Raw genomic sequence first — 11,986 nt, forward strand, 5'->3', positions numbered from 1 at the left:
AAAAGCTGAGGCCTATTTGGGGTGACCAGGTGCTCAAGAGAGCAGAGATAATAGCCAAGTCAGCAGCAGAACCCGGCCTCTTGACTGAAGCCAAGCTCCTGACTCCCCCATGACAGGGTCCACGAATAAGGAGGGTCCTGAGCACACCCATGAGTCACTAGCATAGCCAGGGGCCCTCGGCCTGGTCCTGGCACGACCATGCCTGCCCCCCATCTTGGTCATCCTGTTTGGAGAATCCATTGCTCCTGACCGTGGAGGCCAAAAGGAGGAGCAGGGGTAGCGTGGGAGGACGTGGAGAAAGCAGAATTGAGCTGCCTGTCTGGGTGAGCTGCAGAGAGGGGACAGTACTGCCCTACCGCAGGGTGGGGAAAAGTTCATGAATCCAGCCTGCTGCGGGTGATTCCTCTGGTCCAGAGACCAAAAGCATACAAAGCAGAGGGCTTCCCTGGTGGCGCAGTGGTTGCGAGTCTGCCTGCCGATGCAGGGGACACGGGTTCGTGTCCCGGTCTGGGAGGATCCCACGTGCCGCGGAGCGGCTGGACCCGTGAGCCATGGCCGCTGAGCCTGCGCGTCCGGAGGCCACAGCAGTGAGAGGCCCGCGTACCGCAAAAAAAAAAAAAAAAGCATATAAAGGAGAGAAGGGTTCGGTGCCAGCTGTACCCTTGGACCCTACTGGGCCCCAGGTGAAAGGCCTCTCACATCCTCTGTAGCCAGTCCTCTTTGTCCATTTCCTGGACAGAGTGACACCCAAGGTCAGGGGGGTCTGGAAGCCGGTTGGTCTAATCCCTGCCCAGGGGAAAGGGTGCTCCCAGAATTGAGGCCCAGGCAGTGGTTAAGACAGCAGGAGGAGAAGGGAATTGGGTGGGCCCCACCCTCGCCTGTTTCCTTGGTGTGGAGGACAGGTCTGCTCGCTCCACAGGGCAGGGAGCTGGGGTACAAACAGTGACCAGAGACAAGAAGGCTTGTCCCTAAATCTTGGACAAACCCTGCTCCTACTCCTCACCAGGGCCCTGAGTGTCTCATCGCAGACACTGGATTTCCTGGAGATTAACCGTTCAGGGGTTTGAGACAGGGAGTCTTTTTTTTTTTTTTTTTTTGCGGTACGCGGGCCTCTCACTGTCGTGGCCTCTCCCTTTGCAGAGCACAGGCTCCGGACGCGCAGGCCCAGTGGCCATGGCTCACGGGCCTAGCCGCTCCGCAGCATGTGGGATCTTCCCGGACTGGGGCATGAACTCGTGTCCCCTGCATCGGCAGGCAGACTCTCAACCACTGCACCAGGGAAGCCCGAGACAGGGAGTCTTGAGGCAGGGAGGCTGGTGGGAGGAGGAAGAGAAAAGAGGCAGCCTCTGGACAGGGAAGGGGAGCTTCCGCAACCACAGCCCTGGGTGGGTGGTGTGTGCAGCCCTGTACAGACCCCGGGCTCCCAGGCAGGCGTTCAGATGTGGTGGCTCTGTCAGGGGACCACCCCTGCAGCAGGTCAGAGGGGCCCCAAAGAGTCCATTCCCGGGGAGTACTTCTCTGGGAAAGTCCCACTTTGTAAGTCAGATTATTCACTTACATATTACACTGTTTTTCCCCTTTTGTTTTTTGCTCTTCCTGGGCTTTTATTAAAGTCCTGTTTAAAGGTTCTAATCTTGACCTTGCCATGTTGACGGTGCCGAAAGAGGATCCAGGGCCCACCTTTGGACCAAGGTGGTACAGGAGAGCAGTTAAGTACCCAATGGGACCCACCTGGTGGCAGAAGGGAGACTCAGTGAGGGATTCCAGAGGTGAATCTGGTGAAGCGACCCCCGCCCCCCAATTTCCCCCACACATTGCCAACCTCAGAGAGTTAGGGTTTTATCTCATCAGGGTAGCTTTCCTTACAGATCCCCTTTCTGCATCTAGGACTCTAGCTGTCCTGTCACTTTACTTTGACAGAGCAGCCACCCCTGGCAACTTTCAGTCTGGGCCACAGCTTCTTGGAGGAGAAAAAGAAATGGTCATGACTTGTCACAAAAACCACAATCACCCCAAATTTCCCAGAGTGAAACCCTTACCTCTGTTAGGCCTCCCCGACTCCCACCCCAGCACCCTGCCAGGAAAGACTCCCTAAGAATTCGACATCATCCACCAAGTCAGAATTTAAAAATAATTATATTAATAATAAATATGTTAAATTACATTTAAAACAATAAATAGAAAAATAAACTGATAAATAAAATCAACAGGTACAAAATGTTTCCAAATTTCAACCAAAAAAACACAGACGACAGACGAGACAGATGACATAACAAGAGGGTGCGAAATGCAATCACGGGGCCCTTCACAGTTTACGTCGCAGCTACCTCCTCACTTGGTCACCCTCTTCTGTCCCCGACTCGGAGAGGAGACCGGGAGACTCAGTGGCTGATACCTTTGGGGACTCCGGCCAGTGCAGGCCCTTCTGCGAAGCAACCCTAACCCCGGGCGTGCGGGTTCGGAGCACAGGAGCGGGAGGCGGAGGTTGCCAGGCGGGTGGAGGGACGTCCCTACAGAGGCAGGTCGGTGCTGTTGTGCCGGGTTTTCCTGGCGGTGCCATCATCGCGGGGCAGAGCCCTCTGCAGGTTGGACATGGCCACGGTCTTTTTGAGGTCAATCACAGCATAGGAGTCTGAGCTGCGGGCAGGGTGCGTGGTGGGCACGGGGGCTTGGGGGGCTGAGGGGTTCTGGGGCCCCTTGGGGCGATCTCCACCCCAGCCCTTCAGCTCCACCTGGATGTAGTTGAGCTGCCTGGAGGGCTCGGGGCCCGGCCGGCGGAAATCAAAGTTGAAGACCCTCGGGGAGCCTCGGTGGCGGGTCAGCGGCACAGGAAAGCTGCTGTGGCTGCGGAGGGCAGCCCGGGTGCTGGTGGGCTTCTGCAGTGGGGTCTCATCCTCCTCGCCTTCAGGGAAGCCGTTGGAGGAGGGTGTAAGCCCGTCCCTCGAGTCTCCGTCATCCCCGGCCTCCTCCCCCAGCTGCTGGGCCTGGCTCTCCCACACGGGGGGCAGGGAGGGCAGGTTCTCGTAGTGCAGCAGCGCGGCCCGGCGCTGGGCGAGGCCATTCCAGCCCGGCTCCTCCGGGCTCAGTCTCCAGCCTGCCCCCAGCCGCAGCCCCCCACTGACGTTCTCGTAGGTGCACTTGGGCCGGGCTGGGCACTCGGAAGGGCCCTCGTTGTTATTGTCGTGGTGGAGCGGGTGATGAAGGCTGGGGCAGAGGCCTTGGCACTTGGTCACGTGCCGCCGAGCCGGGGTGGGGCCCAACACGAACTTCACTTGGCCCGGCTGTAGGAACACCTGCGGGTCCCGCTGTTCGGGGCCCCAGGCCTGCGGGGCAAGGGGCGCCCGGCCCTCAGGCAGGGGCTGCAGGCAGTGCCGGCTCCTGCGGTGCTCATCCTCACTGGCTGGCGTGTTGACGTAGGTGTGGGACTGGAGGGGAAGAGTCCAAGGGCAGGAGGGTCCGAGGGCAGAGAGGAAGGAGAGAACAGGGGACAGGATGAGAGAAGAGAAGCACAGGGAAAAGGAGCTGCAGTCTCCTCCCCTTCCTTGTCTTCCTAGCCTTCCAGGGAAGCTGCCTCCCTTTCTTGGGACAGGAAGGGACTCTATCCACTTTCTTCCCTCTCATGATCCTCACTGGGAGGAAGTGCCATATTTCCCGATCCCCCACCCCCACCCAGACCCACAGGAAGACGCTGGGCAGCCACTTGCTCACCTGCTCATCGGGGGCAATGAGGGCATGGGTGGACTCCTCCCCAAACGAGGGGTGTCGCAGGCTGCTTGTCGAGGGGCGCCGGGGCACTGAGAATCGCAGACCCTCTCCCGGGCAGCCAGGGAAGCCATTGGAGAAGCTGGAGACGGTGTAGCCTAGAGCTGGGCACACAGGAGACAAGAAGGTCCTTAAACCACCTGGCAACTACCTGCAACCGTGTGTGTGGCATCCTGGGACTCCTCCAAGTGGAGGGGAGACACTCCCAAGGCCCCCAGGGGGTCAGCCCCGCTGAACTGGCAGTCCCCCATTATCTTCACCTTGTATCTGTTCTCCAAACCCTACCCTTTCTTTCCCTCACAGCTCAGCTTGAACCCCACTTCCCCATCACAGCCTTATCTGAAACACTTAAGGCACACCTTGTCGTCACTGGACCGACCCTTCACCTCATTCCAGCTCTGCCACTGAGCTCCAGGGAAGCTCCTCGAAATCAAGGACTGTGTTCCTGTTTCTTCTGTCCCCCACGGGCCAGCCGATGGAGTGCCAGACACGGAGCAGGTGCTCAGTGTGATTCAGTGAATGAACAAGCAGAAATTGTGGGAACCTCTCCAGACAGCCATGGGCAGAGATGCCTGCATAAGCCGTCAGGAAAGGTATATGGGTATGATCCAGTAGACAGAAGGAAGGAAGCAAAACAGCTCCAGACTGCCGTTTCCATGGAAACCCAATGTCTTCCTGTCTGTTCCCCGACCATACATCAATACAAGGCCCTGGACTCCCCAGCCTCCGCTTGAGTCAGCTGACTGGCCCAGGCCAGGACTTATCCATCCCTAGGAGTCGTCGGATGATGGATGACGGTCCTGGAAGCCTGGCTCACCCAGCCATCCCCTCGCCTGCCTGCCTGACTCATGCCTCCAAGACTGGTGCTTCCTGGGGCTATGCTTGTGCATGCATGTGCGTGTGCACTGGGGTGCTGAGGCGGTGGGGGGTCTCCTCACCACTGGGAGGCTGGGGGGCCCGAGGGAGGTCGAGCTCAGCTGGGTGGCTGTTGCGGGTGATGATGACCGGCTCTTCCATCACATTGATGCTGTTGCACTGCATCAGATCCTGGAGGAGATTGAAGATCTCCTCGGCCCGGGAACACTTAAATGCAAATATCCCTGAAGAAGGAGAGGAAGAAATGAGGCTCCTCTGACCCTGTGTCCTATAGGGAAGGACCAGAGAGGCTGAACAGATGCACAGAGCTCAGGACAAGTCCCTGACCTCCAGTCCCAGGCCTGCAGAGGGGTGGGAGAGGCCCTCCCACTGAGCATTCTCCCCAGCACCCTCCAAAGTCTAAGAGCCACAGGAGGAGTTGGCCCCAGGCCCCCGCGGCCCACCCTAACACACTCTATCCATTACCACCATCTTAAGATCTAATACTTCAGCTACATTCCTCCGAGGTTAAATCCTTTTCATAAGGATGTGTGTGCACCAGGGCGAAGGGAAGCAAAGTAAAAAATCAAAGTGGAAGGGACAGTGTCAGATGAGTGACCACTCCACCGCACATGCTGCCCCCATCTTCCTCTGCCTGCCGCCCCTTACTCCCCAGAAAAATGAGCTCCACCAGGGCACCAGCCCTCAGCTCTATGCCCAACAGCCTCTAAGCTCTTTGAGGGTGGGAGGGTCTGTCCTGTTCACTGCTTATTCACTGCATACTTAGTCCAGTGCCAGGCCAGAGAGTGACTGTCTTCTGTGTACAGGCCCCTGGCCTTATGGAGCTTGAAGGCTGGTGCAGAAAGGAAGGATGGGCTGACTAGCTAAAGGACAAATATGGCAAAGCAACCATGTGGCTCCTCCATGCAGCCAGCCTTACAGCCCCTCAAACTCTAAGGCAGCAACTCACGGTCCTGGCACAGCAGGACTGGGCTGAGCACACTTGACTCCGGGGATCCAAAGGTGCTCTTGGGGTGTTGGGCCGGCCTGGGATTCTGCACTCCCGCTGTGTAACAGTGGGACCCAGGACTCAGGGGAAGCCACTTGGGATGTACATGTGCATGTTCCAAACAAAGACAAACTAGGTTGGGGTATGAGGTCTGCAGGAATGGGATGAGAAGGATAGAAAGGAGGGGAAGAAATAGGGCTCTTCTTTCCTCATTCTATTCTATTTATTATGGCTCATTCCAAGATATGTCAAGAGCTCAGAAAAGGCTGGGAAAGCCTGGAGTTTTAGAAGAACCCTGTGTCGGGGCCTAGGGAGCTCCTCTGGGATCTCCAGTGTGGATTAATCACCACCGGGAGCAGAGAGGCCCCTTCCTCCCCTCTCTCTGCTCAGCCAGCGTTAACTGCTTCTGCCTCATGAGTTCCAAAGGTAAGGTGCACGGAGGGGAGGGCTCCCCCAGCCAGTACAACCTCAGAGACACACTGTTGTGTTGGTGGCCTCATCAGAGGAGCCAGCTCATTCCATCCCTGCAGTCACACCTCCGCACTGCATTGAACACAATCCCTTGTGGGATTCCTTCTAGCAGAGCTTAGGCCTGTGTCCTCAAAGAAGGCCCAGACCATGCCACCCCTTCAAAGAGCCATGGCTGGCCCCAGCCTTGACTTCATGGAGCAACCCACCCCTCCCTGACCTCTGGCTGCAGGGAGAAAGGGGAAGAAGGCAGAATATATCACACTCCACCACCCACAGGTGACAGGAGACAAAGATTAACCTCGTGAGGGTTACTCTGTATACCACGGACCTCCCCAAATCTATCACTCCCACGCCACACGGCCCCAAGGCAGCCAGAGCTCTTGCCTGGCCTTTCATTATACACAGGAACCAGGGTATATGACTTGGGGCTCAGTTTGTTCCTACTTAGGGGGCAAGAGGGACCCTGAAACTAGAGTAAGAGAGGGAGGAGGAATTGCTTGCTTTCCCAGGTCTGGGAGCACTGGCTCCTTCCCATGGGCTGTGCAACAAACGACCTCACAGAGCCACCCAGTGGCAATGATCAAAGAGAAGAAGCACTGGCCTGGGAGTCCCACACTGGGAGTCTGTGTGCTCTTGGCCACGACCCTTCCCTTCTCTGGGCAACACCTGCCAAGTGGACAGACTTCCCCACTGTCCCTCAAGCTACGACTTCCAGCCCCAATACCTGTCCCAGGCGCACAAGCCCCCATCCCAGCGTGAGTCAGGGGCTGGTACTCACCCTGGCCAGTCTGACACCGGCGGCCACTCTCAAAAGAGAAGAGGTTGGAGTCGTAGCCATAGCGCCGCAGGCAGAGGTAAGGCCAGCGGACAGCCTCGCGCCGATGCAGGTGCAGCACCAGCTCGCTCTGAGTCAGCTCCATCACTCCGGAGCCCAGCTCCACACCCTCATCATCCACATTTGTCACCTGGCAGGGGCAGGGGACAGAAGGGTTAATGGGTGAGTCCAACAAGTGTGTCCAGGTCCGTGAGCCACTGGGAATGCCACACGATTACTGGGACATGGATGAAGCAGTGCCGCTGACCCACTACAGTTCTCTAGGCCTTAGTTTTGTCATTTGGGCAGTGAGGGGAGGGGTGGTTAGTCGACCCCCAACGTCAGATGGTTAGACGTGCAAAGTTAGATGACCCCAAATGGTCCATGGCTGGTATCCAAGGACCAGATGTTAATGGGAGAAGAGGTTCTATTGTAAGTTCAAAATCTTAAGACCCTGGGAGAGTCAAACCCAAGCGGAACAAATATAAAGGCCTCCACCACCTCCCCAACTGCAGGACCTTGCTGAGGGCTCCCTCTTTTGGTGAGCAGGGGAAACCTGGGCCTCAAGATGCCGGGGTGAGGAGGGGGCGCCCCCTACAGGGAGGTGGAAGGAGCAAGGCAGGGGTGCACACAGGTCCACTGGGCCGGGCCTCAGCTTCCCAAAGCAAACAGCAAACACTAATACTGTGCTTAACATGTGTTAAGCACTGTTTGAAATACTTGACACATGTGAATTCACAAATACAGACTTTTGTTGTTTTCTCCGAAAAGTTATAATGTAAAGTTACAAAGCTACACTGACAGGAGTAAACATTCTGAAAGCACAATCTCTGCTACTCTCTTGTGGCATTTCTTCATTCTTAGTAATACCAAGAGCCACAAAAAAGGCAGTGGCCTGAGCCTGTTTTCCTTGGCACTGCTCAGAGGTCCTGGGCTTGCGAAGCCCACAACCTCAGCCAGTCATTTCACCTTCTCTAGGGAGGCTGAAGCAACTCGACAGCTCAGGCCAAGCCCAGGAGGCCATGCTGGGAATGTGGGAGAGGAGAGGGGGCCATGGGTACCTTGAACTTGCTGGGGTGGTTGTCTGGGACGCTGTCTCTGTTCAGGCAGCTGCAGCAGCTCCCCATGGTGTCAGAGCAGCCGGCCCGCCCTAGGGAAAAACACAAGGGACAGGAAGGTCATCGAGGTCAGCTCCCAAAAGCCCTGCTCTGGGGAACTCTGGCCGAACCACCTCGTTCTGATCACCTACTCTGTCTAAGACTCACAGTCCCTCCCTCAAGGAATTCACATTCTCAATCCAGGGCCAGACACACACTGGATAAACATTAATTCAAGTTAGGACGTGTTAAGGATTAATGCTGATGGGGGGATGGAGAGAGCTTCTTAGGGGCAACATTTGATCTGGACCTTGAGAAGCATGTAGGATTCTGACTGACGTAATGATAGGGAAGGGCAGCCTGGGCAGCAGGAAAAGCATGGTTAAAAGTAGGGATCCAGGGGCTTCCCTGGTGGCGCAGTGGTTGAGAGTCCACCTGCCGATGCAGGGGACACGGGTTCATGCTCCGGTCCAGGAAGATCCCACATGCTGTGGAGCTGCTGGGCCCGTGAGCCATGACCGCTGAGCCTGCGCGTCCGGAGCCTGTGCTCCGCAACGGGAGAGGCCACAACAGTGAGAGGCCCGCGTACTGCAAAAAAAAAAAAAAAAGTAGGGACCCAGATGAAGTGATCTGCATCAGGAGTTGGGTGCCAGCCCAGTGCCCTCCTCCAGATTCAGTGAAGAAACTGTAGTTGGGAGTCCCAGATGCTTTGGCCTGGACCTTTCTCCTTGTTCCTCCTTTTCCACCTCACTCCTTCCACATCATCCAAATCCTCTCTTTTCTTTCCTCACCACCATCCCAACATCCACCTCAAATTTATCTTTTTGATGTTCTCTTCAAATGAGATGTTACGTTATGGTCAAGAGATAGACTCAGAAGATTGAACATTTAAAACAGAGCACACTTTTATAACCTTCAGTTGGTATTTCTTTTTTTTTTTTTTTTTTTGCGGTACGCGGGCCTCTCACCGCCGTGGCCTCTCCCGTTGCGGAGCACAGGCTCCGGACGCGCAGGCCCAGCGGCCATGGCTCACGGGCCCAGCCGCTCCGCGGCATATGGGATCCTCCCGGACCAGGGCACGAACCCATATCCCCTGCATCGGCAGGCGGACTCTCAACCACTGCGCCACCAGGGAGGCCCCAGTTGGTATTTCTTCATTAAAAAAATAAACACTGGGTTTGCTCCCCTTTGTCCAAAGGGGAGAACAGAGGCCTTAATATCTGTTTTTTTCCCTCAAGGATTATGGCAGTCGAATTAGACGTCACAACAGTTGGGCCTGTGCCTAGGATGGAGGTGATACCACCAGGCTACAGTGACCTAAGCAAACACATGGACCGACCCCAACCAGAAGTTATGGGTTTGCAACTTTCTGCAAGAAATGAACCAGCAGGATTAGATATCCTTCTAGAACTCCCGCTGAAAGTGTAAAGCTTTGAACAATGCTGACTTGCACCCTCTACTCCTCTCAACTTGGAAAACTCCAGAAAAGTGGCTCCTATACACAGCTCTCACCTCACCCAGGCCATCGGGGAGCTGACCATGGGAGGGGCATGGGGAAGGACCCCCACTTTATTCCCCCTGTTCTTGGTGGGGTGTCATGGCAAGCAGTCTGCAGAGAAGTCACCTGGATCTCCCTGGGACACACCTGGGGCTCACCTAGCATAGGAGACAGAGATCACAGGTTAGTGGAAACCTTCCATTCTCACCCCCAACTGTTAATGAAACTGACTTGCTGTCAGTCCATCCCACCTGGATATCTGTTCCAGCCCTAATGGGACAGAAACACCAATGAAGGAAGTGAGATCAAGAGCAAAGGGACCACAAATTCTAAGCCCCATAGGCCCTGAGAGGGGCAGACTCCCCTCACATCAGTGACTTTGAAGTCTGAGGCAGCCCAGGATATTTTAAGTCACCTCTAGACCCCATCTGAATCCTGTTAAAGCCAATACCAAGATCACCACCTTACCTTTGCTGAGAACTTGAACTCTACAGAGAGTTTTCTCAAAAGGACACTAAGATGTATTAGAAAGAGCAATGGCTTAAGATTCAGGAAAGCAGTAGCCTTTTTCATTGCTACTAAGTATCTGGGAGAGTCTGCCAAGTAGATTCTCCATCACCACCCCCAACTCCCACCCCAAGGCCTTAGTTTTGAAGGGAAACATCTGTCAACTGTGGAACTTCTAGCTTCAATAACCTCTAGAGGTAAGTTTGTAGGACAAACATAGCTAAATCAACATTTTCCTCTTCTAGGACAAGCTCCTTCAATCTCACATGTGGAAGCTTGATAAGATTTTCTGTTCTCCAAACTCTGAAAGGCCTAAAAGTTAACATAAATTCTAACAATCAATCAAAATTTCAGTAATCTGAGCCCTAGGTGGACAAGTCGACAAGCCAGTACCCTGGAGATCCTTGAAAACCCACCCTCCTGCTCCGGAAAAACAATGTCATTTCCCAGGGCCCCTGGGGCTCTGCATCCTTGGACACTTCCCAGGTGAAAGGACCCCTACCCTCTTGGTCTGGCTTACTCTCTGGAAGGCGGCAGCAGGATGAGGAAGGTATGCACAGCCTAAAGGCAGACAGCTGGGTAAATACTGGGGCTTGAGCCACCAACAGGGAGTCTGGGGGTGAAGCCAAGAACTACAGGCTGCAAGATGGGGGAGGCGCTGCACCTTTTCCTGTCCCCTTCACTTCTCTTTAAGATACCAGGACATATCACGACAGCCCAACGAGGGGGGTTACATCGGGTGGGAGGAGAATGGGTCGCTGGTCTGAGACAGGTGTGGATTGGGGGTGGGAGCTTGAGGTTATAGGGACTCAAAACGTATGAGAGGGATCAGGGAAATGTGGACAAATTTTTTGGACTTGAGCACGGTGCAAGGAGAATGGGGGGCATGAAGACTCAGAGGAATTTCAGGGTGGTGGAAGCATGTGGGGGCATCCAGGAGAGAATGGTGCTCTGTGAGCGTATCAGGGGAATTTGCAGGAGTGAGGGGTTCTGAGGGCTCCAGGACACATGAAGGTGTGTCCGGGGGTGGGGGTGGGGTGGTTCTGGGGGATTAGAGACAGATTTAGGTAACAGGCGAATTTCTAGATACCGGGAAGGAATAGGGGAGGTCAGGGCCGCGAGTTGTCCCTGGATCCCCGCCCCCAGCCCCGGGTTTCCACCGCCCGCCCGCCCGGGGCTTCCTTGGGAGGGAGTGGAGACTGCGGCGCGGCGCGGTGCGGCCTCGGTGGAGCCGCCTCGCCCCCGCCCCGCCGCGCCCCGACTCACATCGCCCCGCGGCCCGGGCGGCGCCGGGCCCCGCTCCCGGGTCCCGCTGCAGCAGCCGCCGCCCGCCCGGAGCTAAGGCCTCCCCACCCCGTGGCGGCGGGGTCAGAGGTCACCGGTAGCACCGACGAGACGCTGCGGGCGGGCGGACCCGATCGGGGGCGACCGGCGCGCAGCCTAGAAGGTCCCTTTGGAGGACTTTGCAGTAGGGAGCAGGGAGCATGCGCAGACGCCAGAGGGCGCTCAGGGCCAGCGACTGAGAGAGCCTGGCGGGGGCGGGGCGGAGCCTGGGGCGGGGGCGGGGCTCAGGGCGGGGCTGAGGGGGACCAGAGGTAGGACCAAAGGTTTCCACTCCAGGGATCAGAAAAAGGACCGAGCGGCGGGCGGGGCGGGGGAGAAACACGAAAGATTGGGGGAGGAGCCTGAAGGGATGGAAGGGAGAAGGGCAGGACGAGGGACCCCAGAAAGGGGCTGGGGACAAGGGGGAGGGAACTAGGTGGGGGTGGGGACACACAGAGAGGGGCGGGGCTAGGAGACCAGAAGGAAGGTCTGGGGGGACCTGCGGGCTCCGAAAGGCGTTCTGTTCCGCGAGTGCTTGAGGACCCGGCATAATGACGGCTCCCGAGGGTCTGCTCCGCGCCCGCCGGGACGCGGTCCCAGTGCTAATCCCATGGGCACGGAGGCAGTGGAGCCTGCACACTTTTCACCCG

At 56.5% G+C, this 11,986-nt stretch overlaps 1 protein-coding gene across 3 annotated transcripts; it reads right to left on the reverse strand.

Moving 5' to 3' along the window:
* Positions 1 to 2,214: 2,214 nt before the first annotated feature.
* FRS3 (fibroblast growth factor receptor substrate 3) lies at positions 2,215 to 11,459 on the reverse strand. 3 transcript variants are annotated; one of them, XM_081246690.1, is made up of 7 exons: positions 11,280 to 11,459; positions 9,526 to 9,664; positions 7,973 to 8,061; positions 6,876 to 7,062; positions 4,701 to 4,862; positions 3,709 to 3,866; positions 2,215 to 3,425 (listed from the first exon to the last, which is right to left on the reverse strand). In XM_081246690.1, the coding sequence occupies exons 3-7, from the start codon at positions 8,036 to 8,038 to the stop codon at positions 2,511 to 2,513; spliced, it is 1,488 nt and encodes a 495-aa protein (XP_081102816.1). In that variant the 5' UTR covers positions 8,039 to 8,061; positions 9,526 to 9,664; positions 11,280 to 11,459; the 3' UTR covers positions 2,215 to 2,510. The 3 variants fall into 3 exon arrangements, with proteins under 3 accessions (XP_081102816.1, XP_081102815.1, XP_081102817.1); XM_081246689.1 differs by having other exon boundaries at positions 9,521 to 9,664; XM_081246691.1 differs by lacking the exon at positions 9,526 to 9,664 and having other exon boundaries at positions 11,280 to 11,387.
* Positions 11,460 to 11,986: the final 527 nt, after the last annotated feature.

This window comes from Mesoplodon bidens (genome assembly GCF_964165515.1).
Source record: "Mesoplodon bidens genome assembly, chromosome: 10".
In the NCBI taxonomy this organism is placed as follows: Eukaryota; Metazoa; Chordata; class Mammalia; order Artiodactyla; family Ziphiidae; genus Mesoplodon; species Mesoplodon bidens.